This window comes from Colossoma macropomum, unplaced genomic scaffold (genome assembly GCF_904425465.1).
Source record: "Colossoma macropomum unplaced genomic scaffold, Colossoma_macropomum, whole genome shotgun sequence".
NCBI lineage: Eukaryota > Metazoa > Chordata > Actinopteri > Characiformes > Serrasalmidae > Colossoma > Colossoma macropomum.
Window position 1 is genome coordinate 22,602,126 of NW_023494799.1, and position 25,975 is coordinate 22,628,100.

At 38.9% G+C, this 25,975-nt stretch overlaps 1 protein-coding gene across 1 annotated transcript in view; it reads left to right on the forward strand.

Moving 5' to 3' along the window:
• The window catches only part of adamtsl3 (ADAMTS-like 3), a 157,300-nt gene that overhangs the window by 19,267 nt on the left and 112,058 nt on the right, over positions 1 to 25,975 (forward strand). Inside the window, exon 3 of the mRNA XM_036585860.1 lies at positions 23,717 to 23,836. Within this exon, the coding sequence (XP_036441753.1) occupies positions 23,717 to 23,836 (120 nt within the window). The remainder of the gene's footprint in view (positions 1 to 23,716; positions 23,837 to 25,975) is intronic.

Below are 25,975 nucleotides of genomic sequence, written 5' to 3' on the forward strand. Positions count from 1 at the left end.
TCACTACAGACCCCTATAGATTATCTACAGGTGTTCAAATTGTTAACAAACTATATGTTAAAACTCAGTTCTAAACAGTGGTGGGGTTAGGGTTAGGATTTGGACCAGGGTGAGGGTTGGGTTTAGGTTTTGGGTTGAGGTTAACGTTAGGGTTAGGATTAGAGCAGGTTTAGCGTTCAAGAAAATAATGGTCAATTTAATAGATATTTAGTTGAATATAACTTAAAAGTAAATTATGTATCTACAATGCATCTAAAGTGGACTATCCAAATAAAGTATTACCTATTTTACTTACTTGTTTTTAAAATATCACATATTTACATGTGATATTTGAAGTTTATTACAGGTGCCTATATTTTGCTGTTGACCTTTTGGCATATGGATTTTCTGGCCCACGGATTTGTTGACATTTTTTAATATGGCCCTTTTAGAGTTTGACACCCCTGCACTAAATACTTAAAAAATTGATATAAGATGTAAACAGAGTGATTCAGAGTGGTTTGGTGTGAAATGGTTGATTGTAGACACTCAGATTTCTTTAGAGTGGTGGTGTGAGGAACCAGGGGTCGACATGAATACAACACAAATAAAGACATTTTATTTACAATCCAAAGCCACCAGTGAACCTATATTTTTTAAAAATAGGTGGAATTCCCCATTTAATATAATATTTAGTGTGCATATCTGTGCCACTAACACTTCATTCTTCTCATTTTAGCAAATTTAGCAAATTTGGCTTGAGATTCTGTCTCTCAGACTTTCCGAAAACTCTTTGTTTAAAAGGTGATGGGATATAATGAGGCTAATACTCACACCCTGTTTGTGAAGATCTCTGCCCTACTTTAAACCACCTTCTGTATGGTTCTGTCTCTGGTGTGCCAAGAATCGGTTCAGTGACAACATTCCTGTCCTGGCCACACATGAGGTGAGCAGTGTTGATCTGCAGTGGCCTGGAGTCTGTCCAGATGACCCTGATGCACTGCTGTGGCTGGTGTTTGTTTTGCTTATCAGCTGGAATGTTTGCCTCAAACTGAAGCACTTTCTGAAGCAAGAGTGTTTTGTAAATAGCGTATATTTGTGCTGTGAACCCTCTCACTTTTGCTTTTTCACTAATCTCTAGATCAGGGCGTTTCTCTCTAGGCTCGACAGAATTCTGACTCTGACTTTTCGAGGGCCAGCCCAGTATTGTCCATCCTGTTTCTTTCTGATGTCATATGTCTTTTATAGATTCTCTCTGGCTCAGTTTAAAATGACGCAAGTTTACAATCTAAGTGGATGATGTTCAGTGTGGGCTGTTTGGGTCAGTGACTCATTTTCAGCTTGATGAACAGCTGTTATCCACTGAGCTGACAATAGTAAAAGCCAAAACACTTTGGCCTCTAAGCATTTTCCTCCCTTCTCCATGGTCCTCTGGAGGGCTCGTTTCTGACAATACATTTGAACTTTCAACCACAGTATAGAAGAGGTTAATGCAGGAAAGTTCCAGCCAAAAAACTAGACTATAATCTGTTATTTTTTGTGCCTTTAGCACATCATTGTATCCCAGTGGTGTTGTAATTATCTCTATTAATGTTCTCTCACTATGCAAATGCATCATACTTCTATGAGGAATCCCCTCAACAACAATACAGAAATCTTTATTGCTAGTGTAGTGACCGATGTAGACGTTAATAAATACAGATGTGATATTCTTGCAGTAATATTAGCCAACTGGCTTCACCAAAACATTTCAAAGAACCTGCCCTCAAGTATTCACCTCAAAGCGCTTGTATTTTAAAAGTTCCACCCACCTTCAAGATACATCATAAGAAAGAAGTTTTTATAGCCTTTAACTGAAAAAATATGTGAAGCAGCTTAGAAGGTCTCAAAAAGCAGCACATGATGACATGAGATGTGAAACAAAGAAACTGAAATTTACCACTCTGGAAAGGGTTACAAAGCAGTTTGCTAGGCTTGGGGACTCCAGCAAACCACAGTGAAAGCCATTATCCACAAATGGAGAAAACTTGGAACAGTGCTGAACCTTCCCAGAAGTGGCTGGCCTACCAAAATTTTATCAATAGAGCATCAATAACTCATCCAGGAGGTCACAAAAGATGAACCTCTAAAAAACTGCAGGCCTCACTTGCCTCAATTACGATCAATGTACACAATTCCACAATAAGAAAGACACTGGGCAAAAATGGCATTGATGAGAGTTGCAAGTTGCAAACCACTGCTGACCGAAAAAAGAACACAAAGGCTCGTCTTGCATTTGCCAAAGAACATGCAGATGACCCCCAAGACTTTTGGGATAATATTCTGTGGGATGATCAGTTAATAGTTGAACTTTCTGGAACACATGAGTTCTATTACATCTGGCATAAAAAGTTAACACCAAATTCCACCATAAGAACATCATACCAACAGTGAAACATGGTGGTGGTAGTGTGATGGTCTGGGGCTGCTTTGCTTCTGCAGGACCTGGACAATTACGCTCTCTATCAGAAAACTCTGAAGGAGAATATCCGCTTGTCAGTTTGTGACCTAAAGCTCAAGCACAGTTGGGTTATGTAGCAGGACAATGATCCGAAGCACAGAAGCAAGTTGACATTTGAATGGCTCAAAAGAAACAAAATTAACGTTTTGGAGTAGCCAAGTCAAAGTTCTGACTTGAATTTCATTGAGATGCAAGACCTTAAACAGGCAGTTCATGCTTGAAAACCCTCCAAAGTAGCCAAATTAAAACAATTCTGCAAAGAAGAGTGGGGCAGAATTCCTATACAGTGATGCAAAAACTCATCACAAGTTGTTGCAAAGGTTTGTTTGCAGTTGTTACTGCTGAGGGTGGCACAACCAGTTATTTTTAACCGGTTTAGGGGTCAGTTGCTTTTTCACATGAGTGATATAGGTTTTGAATAAATCTTTATATTCAATAAACAGAGTGATTATTTAAAAGCTGCACTTTGTGTTTATTTTTGTTGTCTTTATCTTATATTAAGAATAGTTGGATTATCTGAAACATTTAAAGGTGACAAAGTAGCAAAAATAGAAGAAATTAGGTGAAGGGCACTGCTTTTCCACAGCACTGTAAGTAGTCATATAAAGATTAGAATTATGACTGGTTTAGTACATACACCCACACACATGTCATAAGTGGACCTGGAAAATAAAAATTGCCCTTTAAAAGAAGGAATAAAGGCAGCAGAAAAGTTTGAGAGCAGCACTGTGTTGTGTGTAAGAGGTGTTATTAGAGTTGCTGTCTGTAGTCAGTGATAGTCCAGCATGATTTCCTCTCACTGGATACAACAGTGTGCTATTATCACCAGTGCTTTAGCTGTCATCTGGCCGCCTCCACTCAGTCCAGAGCAGCTCGCCGATTTTTTTTTACACTTATTAATGCATTCAGCAAATGATAGTGAGTAAAGATCATGTCTTCAGTAGTTCTTTAGGCCCTCGTATTCTAAAGGGCAAAGGCTGCGCCGGTCATTTACTGCGGTGACCAAGCGTTCGAAAAGAAGTGGAGCAGCTGTCATCAGGAGCGCATGTTAACCCCCGCTTCACCTTTAGGGTCTTTTCAGCCACCTCTCAGAATTACTCAGCTGCATTTTTCCTTGAACATGCTGGCTCCTGTGTGACCCCGCCGCTGCGGAAGTGTGCGGTGACAGCGGAGCTGCTGGAATGGAGCAGTTCTCCTTCAGCCTCCTTATTGGTTCGGGGTATAACTATATATACCCAATATAGCTGCCAAATGCTGGTTGCAGGTTAGCGCTGCTCAATATACAGTTTGAGAATCCTTTTTGTGATATTGGCCTTTGCAATACTGCTATCGCTAGTCTTGTGAGATCATGTGCAATTTAACCCCTTAGCATTCCAGGTTTATTTCATACAAAGACTTATTATTCAGTAACTATAGGGACTTCAATGCAAACTAATGGAGCTATTCTTAGGCTTTAGAAGTGTGTAATAAAACTTTGGGCCCTTATTAACATTGACTGATTGGCAGCAAAAGCTACAGGCTAACTCTTGTTATTTGGCTGAAATGAGTGGATGAATCTGATAACTGAAAGAAAATTCAAAGAGAACCCAGTCAAAACTTGGTGAAAGACATGTCTGATATGTCAGATGTGAGTGAATTATCTACTATTGTCATCATATCTTCATCAGTATGATGTTGTTTTTGCATTCGAGACCTAAACACTGAGCCGGACCTTGTTTTTCAGTCTGTGCACGTGACATAAATACCTAAAGACGTACAATGTAGTCTGAAAAACTCCCAACCCGGCAGTTCTGACTTTTTTTTTCTAAATTAAGGCTTTCACGTAACCCAAAAAGGTAAAATATGTTGGTCAAAACTGTGCTAATCTTTTAATACTTTATTAAAGAAGTGGTTTAGCGAAACATCTAATTTACATAAACCACTCACCTCAAATGTAGTGGATAAACCAAGACATGTTTTGCATCCAAATTTTGCTTCTTTACTTTAAAAGAAGTCAATAGTCACCCAAATCGTTCCTTTAAATACATCCCCCAAACTTCTCTCAACCTGCTTAAACCACATCCAGGTCTTCACAAAGGTTGCACAGACTTGTCTATGTGGTTTAGAGCACAGCATCACTTACTGTAAGCTATAAAATTAACAAAACTTTGAACTTCAGGCTGTTTCAAACAGCATTCTGATTTTATGCAGACAGATGTAAACAACAGATTATGTTCTGTTGTTTCTGTTTGTAAATAACCATTAATATTGAATGTTTAAACTGAAGATGTATATTTATAAATAGAAAAAACACAAATTGTGAGTGTAATTTGTGACGTCCATACACCTGCAGGATACCAGTTTGCCACCAGTAGTCCAAAATGAACTCTTTATTTTTATAGTTCTCATTAAGTCACACTGTGTTGACAAATCTGCACAACCTTAATGAAGAGCTGGATGTGATTTGAGCAGGTTGAGAGAGGGGGGGATGTATTTGCAGAAAGGATTGGGGTGACTATTGACTTCTAATGTTTATTAGCAATATTAGCCTTGTAGCTCCAAATTAACAAAATTTGGACACTAAACATTTGCATTCATTATTTTTTTTTGCCAGTTATTTCTTTAATTGACAAACTCTAACATATTGCAAGGCATATTGCCTCTCGGTGTGTAGTAGTGTAATGGCAGTCCATCTCCAGCACTGTCAGTGAGAGTTCCTTGGTTCCTCATTTAATTCTTGGAATAGCAGACGCTCGGCTCCCACACTGAGAGAAGTGGTTGCATCAACGCTTCCTCATCTTGAAGTAATCTGTCAGTCAACGTGACTATTCATCACATCCTGGCTCCTCAGTGATGGTCCCTTCGCTGCGTTGCGTCTTTGCTTCCTGCCCCAGTCGGAATCACTTCTAGGAATGTGAGCTCCTGTTAAACAGCTCATATCCTCAAGTGGCTCTTAATTGTTTCAGGAAGCGAGCTGTCTGAGTGTGTACGTTTGTGTGTGGCAGCTGTTGGGATTCCTCTGAAGTCCAGGCGCCCATGCAAGCATGCTGGGAGCGGCGTCGTAACAGGTGTCGTGCTGATAAGAGCTTTGCTCTGATGCGCATAGCTTCCTCCTGTCTGTGTACAAACTTCTGACAATTCTTCTGATTCACTATGTTGGTAGAACAGCTCTGAGGCCTAAGCCTGAAAGTGACTGGCTGGGCTTGTCTTTATATTTTTGACTGTAAATTGGTGATACACTGCTATCAAATGATTCAGACTATAAGGCCAAAAGTATGAGGACACAGTCACACTCATTGCTAATAGGTGTATAGAATTGAGCACAATCTTGGTAGACAAACATTAGCTGTAGAATGGGTCGTACTGAAGAGCTCAGTGACTTTAAATATGACACTATCATAGGATGCCAGTTTGTGACATTTTTGCCATGCTAGATCTGCCCCAGTCAACTGTAAGTGCTATTATTGTGAAATGGAAGCATAGAGGTGTCATGCATTCGGCTCCCTCTATGGAGGAAACGGACTTCATCTCCCAGAATTCTCTGGGAGATCATGTGACTGAGCAGCCGCACTCGGAAACCGACTCTGACGAGAACTCCGTTTCCCAGGATACAATGGAGTCTCATGTGACTTCGGACTCTCACAGGCGCTCCTATCAGCGCTCACAATCCCCTGAGTTTTGACTGCTTGCACCTGTGTTGATGATCATATGACAGGTAGTTTAGAGTGGATAAGCCCGGGCTTTAGTTAGACTCACTGCGAGGTATTGTTTCTCTGAGACTACTGAGCGTTTTCATCCTGTTCTGATTGTTTTCCATGTTTTGACCTTTTGCTTCATTTGACTCCGTTTTTGCCTATTGCCTATTCCTTTGGTACTTTCGCTTGTGTGTATGATCTGTGTTTTGACTTTTGGACTGGTTTTTGACTACAATCTCTGTTTTTCCCCTTTTGACTACGGCCGCTTGGTTTATATTAAACCACCTTCACTCATCATCCGCACACGTCTGGTTTTCTGTCCGAGCGTTACAAGAGGCAACAAGTTAGTCATGAAGTGGTAGTTAAAACGGCCTGTATTCAGTTGCATCACTCACTGCAGAGCTTCTAACTGCCTCTGGAAACAACATCAGCACAAGAACCGTGCATCAAAAGCTTCACGAAATGGGTTTCCATGGATGAGCAGCTGTACACAAGCCTAGTTCACTATGCGCAGTATCAAGTGGTGGCTGGTATAGGATGGCTAACATAGGGTGATAGTCAGGTGTCCACATACTTTTGGCCATATAGTGTAGATGATCTGATTCAAACACATGTAAACACAGAAGACTGTAAAGAGATTGTATGTATTTTATTCCAAGTAATTTTGAAGCATTTCTATTTATCCGTTCATCATGAAATTTGCACGCAATGTAAAGGACATCTGCAGTGTAGAAATCATACAGAAAAATAATCATAATTTTCTCAACAAACTGTTGCTTTAAGATATTTATCAGGAGCAGTAATTTAATTTTTCACATTCAGCTTAGCCAGTCTTGACTGTCTATACATTGCTGGAGCCAGAAGACGTGTACAACAGCTGCTATTTAGGACCTTTGCGAGTCAGATTAAATGTCACCATTTTAATTAGCACGTTGTGCTAAGGGTGGGAAAAAGCATCATTTACAGTTAAGACATGGTGCAGTGGAGGAGTTACATAGCTCCTTCTGTCACACATGCACAGAGAAGGTGTATAAATATAATTTGTGATGTTTATGCCATATGGTGAGAACATACTTTCCCACGCTGAGATCAAAGTTGCGGCTCCAGCTGCTGACACCAGCTCTTACTCACCAGGTATAGGGTTTAAACAGTCAAGCGTGGAGACCACGCTACTAAATTCACTGTCTCATCTGCACCTACACATGCTGCTTTTCCTTTACATGACTTTGAATGCTCATTTTTGCATAATCTGTTGGAATAAGGCCCAGTCACACTAGTGTTTTCCTGGGAAGTTACATTTATTACAATGGAATTCATGACCCTGAGTGATTTTGCAGTGCCAAAATTTTGCAAAACTCCAACTTCAGGTTGGAGAAAAGATTTGCTATGTAAAGCTAAATATCCAAAGGATTTGTAATGTTAACTTGATTTCATGGCAAACTTGTCAGCTCAGTATACCCAAATAATTAGCACCATTAGCTCCATTACAAGACAAAAACATTCGCTCAGTATACCTAAAGATACCTAAAGAATGTTAGCTTAATTACACAACAAAAATGTTGTGTAACATTAGCAACATCAATTTGATTGCATGGCAAAAACTGTTAGCTTAAGATACGCAAAGAATTAGCAATATTAGCTTGATTACACAACAGAAACGTTCTCAGAATACACAAAGAATTAGCAGCACTAGCTTGCTTACGTGGCAAAAACAGCATGATACCAAAGAATCAACAATATTAACTTGATAACATGACAGAAAAATTGCTTAATTATTATAGCCCATCAATTAGCAACATTAGCTCAAATTCATGACAACAGACAGTAGCTCAGTCTGCCCAAAGAATTAGCAACATTAGCTCAAATTAATGACAACATGCAGTAGCTCAATGTGCCTAAAGAATAAGCAAAATTAGCTTGATTGCATAACAACTGACAGTAGCTCGCTGTGCCTAATGAATTAGCAACATTAACATTAGCTTGATTACATGACAAAAAAATTGGTGCGCTCTATCCAAAGAAATAGCCATTTTAGCTTGATTACATGCAGGAATGTTTAGCTTAACAGACCCAATGAATTAGCTTAATTTAGCTCTATGTACTCAACATTTTTCTGACCTGAAATGTTCTGAGTAAACCATGAAGCACTGGACACTACAAGGCCCTCAGTCCAGTGCAGAATAGTATTAACTGGCCTCTACACATGTAGCATCTTCCCACATATTCTGATCTAGGGTCACTACATTTATTTATACTGTAAAATGCTGTTTTGAGATGTTTTTCTTCTCTAACTCCGTGTTTTAAAAATCTCAGATGCTGCAGACTCGATCTCCACCGTCCCTCTTATTACCTTCATGTGTTAATGTTGATGATGAAATATTACAGTGATGGTGGAGGATAATGAGGAGACAGAGCTGAACGTGTGTCCGTTTATTAGGAGGAATAACGTTCACGCTAAGCGCTTGGGAAATGGAGACTGAAACTGGGGAGGGGCGACGCTCTGAAAAACAGCAGGGGGCGCTCTCACAGTATTCTTAATCTCTAGTTTATAACACTTTAGTTTTGTTCTGACCTTTTTTTACATCCGTAACAGTAGCTGTAACTTACATTTTTGGGCAACAGGCATGAAAGTTGCCAACTTCAGTTGAGTAGGTTGAGAATCTTGAGATGCTGTAAGATAAGATTCCTAAATTAAGATCAGATTTGCTCTGTAATACGAATTTGTGAAAAATCTTATCTTGACCTCTCAGATCTTAACTTAAGACTAAAAGTTTCTGTAATATGCCCCTTGGACCCTAAACTGACCCAGGTTCAGCCAAATCTCATAACAGACGTGCACTCTGGGTTACATAAGCCCCGAGAGCATCCAGAAGTGCCTTTGCTTTTATTGGGCCAGCTCCTCCTGAAAGAATCGAGAGATTTTTCTGGGCAAGGCCGAGCCTTTCACTTCTCATCTTCGCTCTGAGGATTCAGGCTGTGGACGCGGCGCTTTGGCTCCGACACTGTGCTGAGACAATGCGGCTATAGTTTCCTAACACGGCTCTCGCTGAAACTTAGAGCACAGTGGCGTATAAAAGCAGCACACCTGCGCTCGCTGCTGTAAATGCCAGTGGCCATCAGAGTGACCTTTTGTAATGAGTTTGTGCAAAGCTGGGATAAATAAAGCCAGTTCAGTGCCTCTGATCATATCTGATATCAGCACTCGATGTAATAAAGTTTGATGAAGGAGAGTGGAAAATGTGGTAAAAGAAAGCATAAGGTTTAAAAAAGTTTGTTAAAAATTTTGGAATGTTACTTTTGGTTTCCTAAAAAACCTTTAAATGGATGATTCTTTGGAAAGCCATTTGTGTAAAAGAGATGTTTGAGGAACTTGGTGTGATAGATCTGTAACGCTTTACTGTAGGGTACACTTCATAAGGCTACATGACGCCTAACCCATGACATAAGCTTGACACAGACATAACCCTACATAAATGTGTAGAAATGCTTATTCCAGCAGGTGTTACATTTGCTAATTTTAATCGGTTAGCTAAAGTAACCTTTATGACAGATGACGCCTGTTGGAATAAGCATTTATACACATTTATGTAGGTTTATGTCAATTATCATGACAAGCTTATATAGGTATCATGGTTTTTAAACCTTTAAAGACTCCATATTATGGAAAACTGTGTTTTTTAATCAAATAGTTTGATGTGTTACCTTAACAGTGCAAACTTTACAAAACATACCATTCAGTTCACACAGTTTATATATGGAAATTAAGCTGCAAAAACAGCCTGTTTTGAATTCATTGTTTTTGTGATGTCACAAAAACCAACATATTTACATATATCTGCCTATTCGGTCTATGGCAGTTTGGTCCGCCCACTAACACTGAAGTTATAAGGAAGGTTCAGGAATGCTTTTTTAAAAAATGAGGCAAAATCAGAAGGGAGGTCATTTACATACAGTTGTGTGCAAAACTTTGATCACCAATGGTCAAATGACATCTTTTTGTTGATGTTTTAACTGTAAAGAAGTCAATAAATCCTCTACAGAGAATACACTTCTGCACATTTTAGTACATAATTACTATTTATTTGCTGAATTTAACATATCTGGGGAAAAAATAAAGTCGGTGGCATGTTTGATCTGCTGGTCCATGAACACTTCTCACATATGGACCTGAATGCGAGCAGTTTGTTATCTCAACTCCTCTCAGAGTGCTGTGTGTGTGGGGGGGCCTGATATGACCCCTTTATCGCGCACACAAGCACAGCTCTGCAAATTCAAGTACTTCTCAGTCCCAGCACTCATGAAGAGCTTTGGTAACTGGTTGCATTGCAAAAATAATATCTTGTCAAGTGAAATTATCTTAATTCTAGTTGATATATCTAATATGTCTAATTTTGAGATGGTTGTGTGCTTGTTTTAAGATTATTATTTTTTTTTAATCTGTAATTAAAGTAATTATAGATATACACATTTCTTAAAACAAACAAAATTATTATAGTGAGATCATTTTACTTGATAAAATAACTTAAAACAAGTAATGTTTGGAAATATGTTAAATAATCTTACAACAATCTCAACAGGTGAAATACTGGATACATCGACTAGATTTAAAATAATTTTACTTCACAAGGTACTATTTTTTGCAGTGTGATGAGTTAGATCAGGTGTTTTGAGAGAAGGAATACTTGAAAGTATTGAAGGGCAAATTCTAATAGGCATACCTTGTACTTGTTAGCTTTAGATCATTGCAAGCCAGGATTTTTGTCTCTCTCCAGAAAATCTAGTAGGTTTGGTTGCTCAACATGACCAAGAACTTCCTGCTTTGACAGGAAGGGCCCGTTGTTTTATGATATGCAAAGCCACGTTAACACTGGACTGCTGCCTCGCTAGCAGATGAGTTATAGTAAAACAATTTACTGTTATTCATCAGCACTTCTTCCATCACAATTCATTGCTGTTTCTGAAAATGTTGGTTTTCTTTGTTTGTTTTTGTATCTTTCATGAGATAACCATTGGAGATAACAGATCTGGAGTACTTAGAATAAAAACAACATACACGTCATGTTTATCATTGGAAATTCCAGCCAACAAGGTTGTTCTGACGTCATAAAGGCATGTTGTACCTTGTGCTGTGAATGGACAGCAACTGCAGTGTCTGACTTCAAAAACTGCAGCCACCTTGCTCCCATGAAATTTTAAGGTCATGTGACATGTTGACGTTCTACTGTGCTGGCAAAAGTTGGACATAATTTCTAACCAGCATGCACCATATTAAGTCAGCGCTGCACAGAGCTGCAGTAAGTCGAGCGCAACAAGAGTCTCCCAGAGGGGGAGATATTGTTACAACTAATTATTGGGAATCTGTGAAGTTGAACAGGATGAGCAGATTAGAATGATTTCATTTATTTATCTGCATCCAAATTAGTTCTATCTTTCCGCAAATAGTGATTGAACGCTAGTTATGTTAGCCTGCTCAACTACAGTGTCCATCCCCAGATGAGAACAACTAACCTAGAAGGTGGATCGGAAAGGAATGAATTCCTCCGGACCAACACCTGGAGCCTTTGCTGAGCGCATATTTGGGAGTGTGTGTTAGAGATTTCAGACAGATGGTGAGGTGTTTAGGGAAGTTGGGAGCGAGAGGTCACTGAGTAGCCTTTTTAGGCTGGGGGGGTCAGTCTGGCGGGGCATCCGCAGGGGGTTAGCAGGTGTGTAAGAGAGAGAGAGAGCAAGAGAGAGTGCACTTAAGTCTATATCTGAGGAGGTCTTTCTATTAAATCACATATACACACACTCAGATGTAAGTCTTGCGGGGCCGGATGTGATCTTGAGACAGGAATATGTGTCAAAGAGTGCGTCTCACGTCCCCAAATTCCTCTAGTCTGTGCTCATTTTATGTCCCGAGTACAACCAACAACACAAGCAACACAAGCTAGCTCACGAAATGCGTTAGCTGGCTGAAGTGTTTGCTACTGTAAGAGGTAATGTTAATTTTTCAGACCCACCAGGCCATTTCTTGTGATTGTGTGCTTGATTTTGCAGCACATTTCTCAAAATTCACAGCAATATTTTTAACCCCATAAAATCCCAGGTTTATTACATACTAAGGTTTATTATTCAGTAACTACAGGGACTTCAATGCAAACTGGCTGAGCTATTCTTAGGTTATACAAGTGTGTAATAAAACTTACTTATTGGGGGTTAATTGTTGCAACGTAACAATGTCATTTGTGAAGATTAGTCTGATGTTTATTTAACTTGTTTTAAATGTAGTCTAGTTAGTTTCTGTCAAAACTAATAAGATTTAGTTGGTTGTGGCCTGTTATCCATGGCTTAACACTTGCAAGCAAGACCTGTACCTTAACATGGCCAAGAACAGCTTACGTTAGCAGGAATGGGATGTTTGACTCATATGCAAAATAATAAACAACAGACTTGTATTTTTATGTGATGTGTAAGAGCAGACGGGAACCAAATTGCTAAGCGTTGGCAAACGTAAAGATATCCAGCTTACTATGTCTAGGCAAGGCAAGTTTATTTATATAGCACCTTTCGTTCACTGCTGTCATTCAAAGTGCTACAAATGAGAAAATACAGTCGTTTAACAAAGTGAAAGAGAATAGAAATTAAAAACATGATTAAAACATGATTTAAACAATAGATTTAAGAGAAAAAATCATTAGATTAAAAATCAAATTAGTTTAAATTAATTTAGGACAGAGGAGAAGAGCTAGAAATGCTAACAGTGTTGTAAACTGAGTGGAAACTGCTGAAATAGGAATGTTTTTTCAGGCCTGATTTAAGGCTGTGTTCACATTACCAGGTTGAAGTGGCACAAACCCGAATTAATGCCCTAATGTGACTCAGATCTGATGTTTTCAGAGCTGTGTGGACATGTAAATCTGATCTTTTCAAATCCGACCTGAGCCACTTTCATATGTGGTCCTAGATTGGATATGTATCCGAATTCATGGCCAGGCGACCTTAATGTGACGCTGAGATCGGAATTCATGTGCTTTTTTTCCACTGCACAGGCACCATCATTCAGCGTTACCATGGCAGCAGCGCCGAACAGAAGTTAAAGCCTGTAAACGGTGGAAAAACAACACGTCTCACCTTTTTCTCCTTCTTCTCGCTCTAATAATGAAGCTGAGAGCTGTTCAGAGTTAATTATCTTCGCGGTGAAGGCTTGTTCTGCTCGTTAGTTTGTTTGCTGATGATTCACATGACTTTACTGAGTAGGATGTGTGCATGTGGGTCATTTCAGGATGCGCATTTCAGATTTGAATCACTTACCTAAATGAGTGTGAACCATCATGTCAGAGAGATCGGGTTTGAGCAAAAAATCGGATTTGAGCAAAGAGGCTTGTAATGTGAACGTAGCCTTTAAGTCTCCAGTGTTGGGGCTCTTCTAACGCTCTCTGTCAACAGGTTCCATTTAAGAGCAGCATAGTAGCTAAACACTGCTTCCCCATGTTTAATCTTCACCTTTGGCAGAACTAACTGACTAGTTCCTAATGATTTGAGAGTTCTGCTTGGCTCATATCGCTGAAACATATCGTCACTGTCCAAAGAAAAACAAGTATCTCCAAATTGGTAAGTTTGCAGGAGAGGGCAAAAATATTCTTTACTTTTAATGTAAGTTAATGTAAATAGATTTTATTCCATTTAATTTTGGAACATTTCTATTGGTCTGTTCATAATGAAATTTTCTTACAGTGTAAAGGGCAGCTACTGAGCTCAAATTATATAGAAAAGTAAAAACTGATAAAAATGGAGATACATGTTTTTCTTTGGACAGCAACGATATAAAATAAATATGCTGGTCCTACTCCAGTAGTATACACTGTGTGCTTCAGATAAAACTACTGAATAACTTTTAAGTATGTTGTGCTGTAAACTTTTTTCAATCCAGCACCTGTATTGCTATGAAAGGCTCAGTCACAGCACATTGGATTGGTTGAATTTGCTTGGATTCTTTGTGAGTGTAAAAGTGTGTGTAAAATCCCTGGAGGCTCTGATTTTTATTGCATGTAATGTGTTTTCTGCATAAGTGACTCCCATCTACATTCTCAGTTGGATGCCTTTGGAGGACTTCTCAGTCATGCTAACTTATGTTACATCCATGGGTTAATGACAGGCTTGCCGTCCGTCTGACGATGTTGACGAGCTCACTATCGCCCCCTACTTTGAGCTCAGCTCTCACAAGGCTTTGAAATGCTTTAAAACATTCACATTGAGTTTGTTCCCACCAACACTTTGCTTAAAATTTCTCATAGTTGTCCCTGTTACGAAATCACATCTGGACCCGTGAGACTACACCCACTCTCACACTAGAGAGCTGCCAACCGACCCCGAGCCCCACAGGGCCCAACAAAATATCATATTTCAGGCTGATATTTCACATACAACATCAGACTGCAGTTGCTTTTTTTCTAATGAGTGTTCTTTTTTAAGGACCATTCTACTGAATTAGTTCAAACTGCAGCCCCACATTAAAAAACTATTAAAACAACAATTAATTATTCAGTCCTTAGACAGAATACTTATCAATGTTATCTATTTAAACCCAAGGCATTAATAGACATCTCAAACCCTAACTTCTAAATTTATACTTGTCAAAATCAATCAATCAATCAATCAATCAATCAATCAATCAACCAATCAACCTTTATTAAACCTCAGAGAACATTGAGGGTGACCCTCGTTTACAAAGTTGCCGAGTTGATACAGGAAAAAGGGATTGATAATGTGTAAGAACATGTCAAATAATAAAAGTAAATTTAATAATAAAAATGACTCCAATCAGGTAAGTATAAAAAAAGAAACATTAATAATAAAAATACATAAAAACCTGTAGAAAATATAAAACAATAATTAAAGCGTAACTAAAATGTAAAAATTAATAAAATCAAAAGAAGATAAATGAAACAATAGGAAGATAAGATCAAAAAAGGAAAGTAAAATTAATTAAAGTGACTGAAATAATAATTAAATAATCATGGTTAAAACAAATATGAATAATAATAAATAAACAAATAAATTAATGGGAAAAAATAACAAATAATGAAAATACGCCGAGAAAAATAAAAATCAAGTAAAACAGTTTCAGGCAAAGTGGAGGTGGTAAGAATATAAAAGTTTAAAAAAAAAAACAACTTTTTTTAAAATGTTTTTTTAAAGTGAAGTTGAAAGATTTAGATTTATGACTTTAATTTTTAAATAAAAAAACCTCTTTCAAAAAATGCTGTCCCATGTCACTACCGAAACACAGTTTTAATATGTGCACAGCGTATTTTAGCCACACCCCTGCATTTTAGAGCAGGAAGTGAGGATGCATCCCTGTCTGTTATGGTCACATGGTGAGCAGTTAGATCCCATTGTTTTGAAGTAAATGTGTCCCATGAGCTAAAATTGTCACTACCTGAACAGTCACTACTTAAAGATTTGGTAAAGTTTCGGTAGAGTTATGGTTGTTTTATTAGTGACAAAATGGAATGTTCAATCATTAGTTTTAATAAAATGAACATAATTAAGGTATATAGAGTCACTCAAAGCAAAAGCATTTTGGTCTAAAGTCCAGGTCACTTAAAATTGTGGAAATGTGTTTTCGGGAGAATGATCCATATAGTACATTTGTTTTTATTTGAAGGAATATACCAATGTAAATTTCACACACACTCTCACACACTGAGTGCATTTACATGTAATCTGATAACTGCACAAAAAATCTGATTTTGTCAGTAATCCGATCAACATGTTTTCTTGCATTTGAGTAAGCAGATAAAGGGGAAGCTCCAGGTCTACATGAGACAGTACAGACAGTAATCAGATTTCTGCTTTGCAACCAGCCAATAAACTCACAGAAGAAGACGTGACGTAACATAATGTAAAACTCAATCTTCATGCCGCGTTTTTTTATATAAAACATCGCACCACTTTACCTGAACATGTGAACATACATCATCTAGAAGATGAAGAATATTTAAATCCTTCATTTCATCAAGCATGTAGTTGGTTTCCGTGTAGCACCAAAAGTGTTTTGCTGCGTCTCGCGGCAACGCTGCTCGCTTATTTCTGGTACCGCGGTCTGTTTTCACACATGCACAGACTGACAAATCCGAAAGAAATCAGAGTAAGAGTTCAGCTCTCTTCATCAGATTTCTTAATTGGATTTCTAGACCTTACTCTGATCTAAGAAATCAGAGTATGCTGTTTACATGACCATTTGAATAATCAGATAACTGCAGAAGTCTAATTATGATCGAATTATTGAGTGCATGTAAACACACGCAGTGTCTGTCTCTCTCTCTCTCTCTCTCTCTCTCTCTCTCTCTCTCTGTAGTAACATTATAGTCTATAGCTACATTTGGAGTTTGAGAAGTGGGTAAACACGCCCTTGAATAAGACCATGGATGATGATCAGAAGTCACAGCAGATCATTCCTCTGGCATTTCTGCAGTAGCAGCAGTAGCGAGAGGAGCTTTAGTTCAGCGAGGCTAACAGTTGATCAGAAGAGAGTGAATTCCACAAAAACATACTGATAATAAACACTGTTAGTGTGTTACTCAAGCTCTCAGTAACAAAGTAAAGCTCTGTGAAAGCGTGTCTGCGATAATTCATCTCTGTTAACGTTAGTGTGAGTGGGTTCAGGTCGGGTTCAGGTTTCAGTTTCAGGCCCATGCAGACCTCTAACGTGCTCTGATCTTTCTGTCGGAGGTGTTTGATACTGTTCCTCTTAAACTGGAGAGAATGACTCTCCAGCTATTCTCCAGAGCTGACTGTAGCTTGCACCATATCCCCGCAACACACACACACACACACACACACACAGAGCAGGCTGTTAATGCAGGTCTGTCAGTGTCAGACACTGTCAGTGATAAAAGCATGCCAAGCACTCCAAAGGACACACAGTGAGACCCTTTAAAAACCTGCTCTGAGGCAGAGTCAGATATATTCTTAGCCGCTAACTACACAACATTTAAAGCCAAACTAGCATTCCACAGTGAAATTACATTCATTTCAAAGGAATTCACCACAATGAGCAATTTTGCCATACAGACTTCTTGAAAGAATAGATTTCACATACGAAACTTCACATTTAGTTCAGATTTAATTAACTTTGACACATGAACTTGTGTCTTAGACCAATAGTGCTACTGCTTTGGCTGTGTGGAGCTCTGAAGGAGCGGCCCTTCATATATTAGCACAGAAATGCTAACTCTAGCAGTGTTTAAGCACAAACCTTTTAACATTTTTTCGCCACTAACAATAAATAAACACATGAAAGGGAGAATGCATGATACGCAGTCAGTCAGGAAACTCTATTAGCTTAACTTTCTTGGTTTTCCTTTTTATTGTAGACAAGCTAGCTAGCTTTCTAACTGCTAAACTGCTAAAGATTGGTAGTTCACACTTTTCAACTCACTTCCGACTATGTTGATAAGGGTTGCTAATTAACAATGGGAGGGACAGTAAAGGTGCTAGCCTACATGCTAATAATGTTAGCACTGCTTTTACATTTCTTCATTTAGCAAATCGCTCGATCTACTGTAATAAGTACAAATGCAAAGGTTGAGGATGAAATTATTGCAGCTTTTTAAGCATTAGCTACCAAGCTAGCTCAAGTTACCATAGCAAACAATTTACAAGGTAATAATTCTAAAATAAGCAATCAACACTTCAAAATACAATTCTAATGTCTTGGCACACATAATGGGGATATAGCTCACCTGGATGAGTGAAGAATTCCCAAAATAGCATTTCTGTAAGTCTGACTTCCTTAGCGATGCTAGTTTCAAGCTCAAATAAACAAACGTTACTCGCTGCCAGCCTATAAAGTTGTTATTAACAAGCATAAACTCAACAAACATTACTTGCTGCCACCCTCTAAAAGCATCATTAACTAACATCAAATTTATGAACGTTACTCACTGCCGCCCTCTAAATGTGTTGTATACAAACATCAATTAAACAAACAATACTCACTACCACCGTCTAAAGGTGTTGTTGACAAACATCACATAAACAAACGTTACTCACCGCTGCCCTCTAAATGTGTTATATACAAACATCAAATGAACAAACGTCACTCACCGCTGCCCTCTAAAGGTGGTATTAACAAACATCAAATAATCAAATGTTACTCGCTGATGCCCTCTAAAGGTGTTATTAACGAACATCAAATAAGCAAACATCACTCACCACTGCTCTCTAAAGATGTTGTTAACAAACATCAAGTAAACAAATATTCCTCACTGCTGCCCTCTAAAGGTTGCTAGAAGTTAAAGCACTTGTTCTAGCTTTGATAGACATTTTTATATAAACTTTATTTTTATAACCTCATGTTTTGCATGACCAAAATAGCTTTTTTCAACATGGGTGTCCTATTATTTGTTTTGTATTGACAGGTTTAAGTCTGCACTTCTGAAATTTGCTTTGTTTTGAGGTTGAAAAATGAAATAAAGTATACTAATGTGTTCTGGATTGTAAGTTTAGAATCCACACTTTCCACACGACTCCTCCACTTTTTTCAGTGATCTATGAGTGCAAAACACTTAAGGATTTAAAGCCTGCATTGAGGGACTATCAGATGTGTTCTTAGGCACTAGCTGCTTGTCTTCCACTCTGAGCACACGGTTCCACCATGACGGAATAAAGTGCGTAAAGCCACATCTTTAGTCTTTGGATCCTCATTTGTAGATGCATTTCGTGAGTGAACGGAGAGAAAACTCTTTTCTCATCCTCCGAGAGACTCCTCCATCGTTCTTCAATCTCTTTAACTTTCATAAATAGTTTGTAGCTGTGTGGCCGGTCTCAGCAGTGAATCCCCTCCGTTCTGTGAATTAACACAGTGAGCGTATTGTGCTGGGAAAATGGCCGCCAAGATTGAGGATTTGGTGCATGTGTTGCTGCTAAGCTTTGTGAGCAAAGCCTTTTGGGTATGGGGGAATTTCCTCTCTGGCCGAGCGAGGCTCATTTCTAAAGCCCGGTTCTTCTGTGGATTGTGCTTGATTGAACTTTGAATCTGCTCTTTGGTGACCCAATAAGCGAAAACATCCCTTCGCACTGAAATAAGTGCTCGATGTGTACATCATTTCCACATGAAAGAAACGCATTACATCAGTGCAGTTATTGCCAAAAGTAAGTCAACAGACAAGATTGTGTTGGTGTAATATATTTTATTCATGTGGAAATTTGAATCAAATCACTTTTTTCCCCTTATTATGCATAAATACAAAATGCATGGATTCGTTTAATGCATCGCATGTTCCTTTAGTTTGCATTCCCGATGTGGATTTGAGGTTGCTATGCAATTGTTTTATGGGGTGAGTTGCTAAATCACTCTCTGAGCCGTATTTTGGGGTCCCCGATGAAGTTTGGAGCAATAGCTTTGTGATTTAAGGCACTGTAAGAGTGGATCAGAGTCAGCCAAGTGAGGTAGAATAATCCTCTATCCTCACCAGTCCCAAACCAGAATAGAGAGCTTTCTCTTTCTTTCTTTCTTTCTTCTGGGAAGACCATTTTAGTGTGGAAAAAAGTGCATAAATACATGGCAAGTACAGTATCAAAGCAAGTTTTTTATAGTCCAAGAATAATTCTTTAGTCTAACGTTTCATGTTATTCTGTCTCATCTTATTTACGACATTCCTGCTAACCTCTAGTGCACGACCACATAATGACACATTCCCTATTATCTTACAGGCATAGGTTAAAAAATGAAACTGAATGAAGTAATGCAAATCCTAAGAATAATGTTACTCTAATGCCTGGACACACTGCAGGACTTACAAAGGTGCAGTGTGTAAGATTTAGTGATGAGGTTGCAGATTGCAACCAACTCAATCCACTTCCCTCACCCCTCCATTTGCATGCGTGTAGTAGAACCTACGTTAGCCTTCAGTTGTCATTTTGTTTCTTTCTGTTTTCTCTTCTTTGACAGCGGGGATTCATCTTTTCTTGTTTTTCCTTGTGCTAAATAATAAGTCTGATCCTCCATTTTTTAAAAATTTGGGTTCTCAAACTTCTCACAACATACACTTTTATAAAAAATTGTTCTACATAGAACTATAGGTCTATATAGAACCAGTACACACTTAAAAAAGAGATGGTTCTTCAGGGGTTGTTTAGTAAATGCAATGGTTCTATCACATTCAGCATCATATGAAAATACTGAAAGAACTGAGCTCAACCTGATATTCACATAGTTTTATCTGTAATGCAAAAGGTGCTACTTTTTTGGTGGAACAAATCACTGATATTAAAGGGTGTTTTATGCAATGCTCAGGCCTCTTTGCTTCCCCTTACTTTCTTATACACCGATCAGGCATAACATTATGTCCTTGTTTCTGTGCTCATTGTCCATTTTATCAGCTCCACTTACTATATAGGTGCACTTTGTAGTTCTACAATTACAGACTGTAGTCCATCTGTTTCTTTGCATACTTTGTTAGCCCCCTTTCACCCTGTTCTTCAGTGGTCACGACCCCCATGGACCCTCACAGAGCAGGTACTATTTGGGTGGTGGATCGTTCTCAGCACTGCAGTAACACTGACACTGGTGGTGTTTTAGCGTGTGTTGTGCTGGTATGAGTGGATCAGACAGGGCAGTGCTGCACAGCAGCGCTGCAATAGAACACCGAAAGTTGCGTCTGCGACCAAATCACAGTTGTGGTGCTATTAGCGATCACTTGTCATTAAACTATCCTTTTAAGGATGGGGTAGCAAGCCACTGAACTGCACAGTTTAGTGCTCTCCCTGTTCTTGCACATGATTCAGTTCGTCAACCCACATAATAATCAGACCAAACTGCAATTTAATACACTCTTCGTCCACTTTGTTAGAAACTATCTTGTGCTTACTTACTGGCCATTTTATGAGGTCCACCAGCCTTATAGGTCCTCTACCCCACTCATCAACTCTCTGTTTATTGACCAGAGGAGTGCTACTCACCAGATATTATTTAGGTGGTGAAAAGGACTATACAATTAATAATTTCTAAACCAAATTCACAATATGGAAGAGTGCATTTATTTGCAAATAATTTATGACTATATTATCAAAAAAGTCCCCGGGAAGACAGGGTGAAAAATTAAAAGAGTGTGTATTATACTAAACTTGAATGTTTTATTAAACATCCAGCAAAGCTTGAATAAAAAATATAAGATATAAATATGATAAAACATGGCTTAAAAACTGCTGATCAGACCTGAGAACTGAGAGGGCATGGCAAATAAACTGCTTGATTGACAGCTCTCTGTCCAGCACGCCTAGCCTGCTTCTCCGCTCATACAGAACTGAAATGATTATCCAGCTTTAAGTGATGCTAACTAGATGAAAAAAGTCACAGACAAAGAGATGTGCAGATGGACGGATCGAGGAATGAACAAATGGATAGATGAAGCAAAATGTGAATGAAGGAATGGACGAACGAGCAGTGTTGGTTTTGGATAAATGAATGATTGGGCGGACAGGTGGTCTAACTTGCTAGCTTTTTGTTATGCTGGGTTAGCTTTAGCTTTAGACTCTGAAACTGTTCTGTGTGGGCAGGGCCAGAAACGCAGCCTTCTGATTGGTCAGAGGAATGCTAACGGAAGCACTACCCAAGATAAGGACTTCCCAGTTTACATAGAGAGGAGAGAAATATGGTACATATACTGGTCATTTATTGGTCATTGGAACATTATTCGTACAGTAAACTTAGTACATGTTTACTGTTTGTCTGCAAGAACAAGATTAACCTCATTAGATAGAAAACAGATTTAGGTTCGCTGGGTCTTTAACAAGTTTTAAGTGGGGTAATTTAACCTAAAAATGCAAATCTTGTGAACTGGCAGTCTTCCACACTACATTCAAGCCTAAGGCTGCATTCAGATGGCAGAGGATTTCACAGGCTCTGCTTGTTCCACTGTGGATCGCAATTATTTCTGCTGTGGATCCTCCCAGACCGTTGAACTTCAGTGGGGAAGCTCCACTTGTCTTGTGTCACTTTTCACAAGGTAACCAATCAGAAAATGAACAGGTAGAACTGAAGCGGAGACAGACTCGGGGCTGAACAGTAGGAGTTTGCTCCCATTTGCAATTTAAAGAATGATGAGCTCGAAATTAAACATTAATTTGCTGGCATATGTACCATCCTGTACACTGCTGTCACTAAAAAAATCACTAAAGGATCACAAGTCCCCCTCAGCACTGTAGCTTGGTGAGTAGTTTACTTTAATGAAGAATTACGACGTGACTCTTCACTGGTTGTGGTGTTAAGGCACTTGCTAAGGTTTGCTAATGTTTATGTAGGCTGATTAGGGAGAAATAAACCTGGTGAAAGTGCAAAAAGTGCTAGTTTCTTTATTTTATCCATTTAGCGTGATGTGTAATTAAGGTTTGAACCCAAGATAAGGACTGCCCAGTTTACATCGAGAGGAGAGAAATATGGTGAAATATATCAGTCATTTATTGGTCATTGGAAGATTATTCAAAGGGTAAACTTGTGTACATGTTTTCCTGCAAGAACAAGATTAACCTCATTAGAAAGGAAACACGGATTTAGGTTTGCTGGGTCTTCAACAAGTTTTAAGTGGGGCAGTTTAACTTCCTGCCCCTTAAATAGATCCGCTTCCACTTTGCAAAAGTTGTCTCAGGTGGATTCCTTGTGGATTTTTTGTGGAATATGCCCCACCATCTGAACACAGCCTAAAGCTGGTTTTCTTGGCCAAAAATAGGCCTGTAGTTTAATTTATAGACAGTTGTATTTAAATTGAATTACTGGTCAGAAAAATTGTAATTAGAAATTTTCTTCAAATCGCTCAGGCCTAGTGGGGGACCACTCTCAGCACAGCAATGCCACAAAAATATCCAGCCAAGAGTGTCTCTGTGGTCAGAAACTGACCACCGATGAAGGGTTAGAACACATGTGTCAGGCTCCAGCCCTCGCAGGCCAGAACACTGCAGACTTCAGCACACTGTCTCATTAAACACACCTGATTCAGCTTATCAGCAAGTTAGCAAAGCCTTCATGAACTAAATTCAGTTAGTTAAATGAGGGTAAACGCTAATCTCCACAGCACTTTTGCCCAGAAGGTCCCCAGTTTGACTGCCTGGGCTAGCACACACTGAGCAACAGCACATGAGCTACAGTTTCTAACTCAGTGGCCTCCAACCTGGTCCTGGAGAGCTACCTTACTGCAGAGCTTAGTTCCAACCTGCATCCAGTAAGCTGCCCCACCTATTAATTAACTCTAATGCAGCTGATCCAGCCAATCAGGGACTTGGGAATAGGTTGATTAGCTGGGGCAGGTGTGGCAAATTGGTTGAATATAGACTTTACAGGAAGGCAGCTCTCCAGGACCAGGTTTGGAGGTCACTGTTCTAACAGCACACCAGCAAGGTGGAGCTGCAGGAGAGGAGTTTCTAATAAAGTGGATGTATATTAGATTGTGAGTGGGAGGGCTTGAAAATCAGCTGTTGAGTGTTTGTTAGAGCTGAGGAAACACAAAACTTTGCCTGCCAAGTCCTGGAACTGGGTTTGATAGTATTGACGTAGGTCTAATTGTTTGTTTTTCTTCTTCAGGGGGTATTGAGCGAGTCCCAGAGTGCTTACTTCCTGCCTGAATTCGCACTGTCTCCACAAGGAAGCTTCCTGGAGGACACAACAGGAGAGCAGTACCTCACTTACCGCTATGACGATCAGGTTAGCATCGCCTCATTTCTGACTTCATGCACATTTTCTCTCGTTTATCTGTGCAGCTGACATGTGCTTAGCATTAATTAAGCATGCTTGTGCATATATGAGGTACCTGTTTACAAGCTGTCATCATAAACCAGTGAAAAGTTTTTCAGGTATTTTCACAAGTTTATTCCAATCACTTTTACATAGAACTGTAATGTGTTAATACTTTATGGCTGATGCAAAAAAGTGGTTATTTTTGTCATCTGATCTGCTCTTTCCTTTAATCATGTGATTTCTCACTGCTGTTACTGCATTTATGTTGATATGTGAAGAACCTGGTGTGACAAAGTCAAAAATTCATATTTTTTTTATTTACTTTGTCACAAAGTACAATTTTTTTAAATATGCATGTACATACATCTACCAAGTTTTCATACAGCTGTTTAGCCCCGCCCATTCACACTGAAGTTATAAGGAGTGTTTCAGCCCAGACTGGTTTCTGAAAAAAGCACATTACAGGGCAGCCAGTCAGGACAGAGGTCATTTACATATGTCAGTCTTAACGGCATAGTGATGATAACTATTATGACTGTTCTTGGTACATAAAATCACAAATATTTTTGCTACCTGGTCCAGTAGCAAAAAAGAAACCCAGAAAATTGCTTTTTTAGCTTAAAATATTTCACAACAACAACAGTGTCTCCCCATTGTGAATAAATAGCCCATTGAAGGATGCTCAGTTAAATCTAGACTAGCGCCGTCTGTGAATTTCAGATATGCAGCGAGGGGAATGCTGAATGAAGTGGAGTGATAAAAGGTTGGATTCAAAATGTCTGTGCTAGATTTTATCAGCACAATGGGATGAATGTTCTCACAAAACTTTATATATATCATCTTCATTTTTGTTGAGGGACTTTATGTTGTGTTAAAATTTTACATGTTATGATAAAGCTATAGAATGGCCAAATATTACTTAGTTAATTGAATAATGTAAGTCATTTGTACATTAATGCACAGTAGCCTCTCTCAATATTTATCTATCTTGGTTCTTTCTCAACAATACTGTCATCTTGTTTCTCCAGTGTGAGGCTGAGTTGATGTATGTTTTTGGCAGAGTGATGAGCTTTGAATTGTCTGGGATTGTTTTTTGTCAGGCACAGAGATGCTGTTTCTTCTGCCTGGGTAAAGGAGGGGATGTATGCACAGCTTTATTCATATTTAATACACTTTTCTTGTTTTATGAAAAGAATAAAATGGCACAGAAAATCCAAGGTGATTAAGAATTCACACTCAATTTTATTAAATAATAGCGCTATCCATATTGAATGATGGACAAAACTGTAATATGCACACCATCATATTATGAATAGATTGGTGGTTAACAATTTTTTGTTAATGCAGCTTTAGATTCTCAGACTGTGATTAATCCTCATCTGCGTGTGCACATTAAAGCATGACACTTATGATGAAGTTATGTAAAATCAAGATGATTCATGATTTAGTGTGAATTATGCTGTGTTTACATGGTGTCGGTGTCACAGGGGTCATGGCATGCAGTTTTGAAAACGTTGCCATGGCGACAGCATCACAGACAAAATGGATGATTATCAGAGGAGAGTTTTATCAGGATCAATTGTTTATTTAAGATGGAAAAGTGTAGGACAAGGTTCTGTACTTTTAATCCTTTTGTTCTGTAAGACTGGATTCACCTGGACATCAACAATGAGATGCTCGACATTCATAACTCCCAAAAAATCAACATCTGGTTTATTCCACCACCTTTGCTGACGGCAAAAGTTGGGAAAATTAAACTCTTGACAGAATATTCCACTGACTGCAGCAGTAAGTGAATGCTAATGGTTGTATCAGTTGCTGCTTCATTGAAACCAATGAAATGTCCAGTTTGCTGTTGACCGACTACTGTCAACAAGTAAATGCAGCATAAGTTGCATCAGTGGCTAGCAGTATTTTACAGAAAGGGAAAAAAGACCACCTTAAAAGGACCAGAGGTTCCACTTTCATCAGAACGCTGTCCCTGATTGGTTAGAAGCTGGATTCTGATTGGTCCAAGAGCTGTTTATGTTCCAGTATCCTGAACTTAACCAGCCCTGGAGTGGGTTAGCCAGGGTACAGTACAGGGCAGGCAGTCAGGACAGAGGT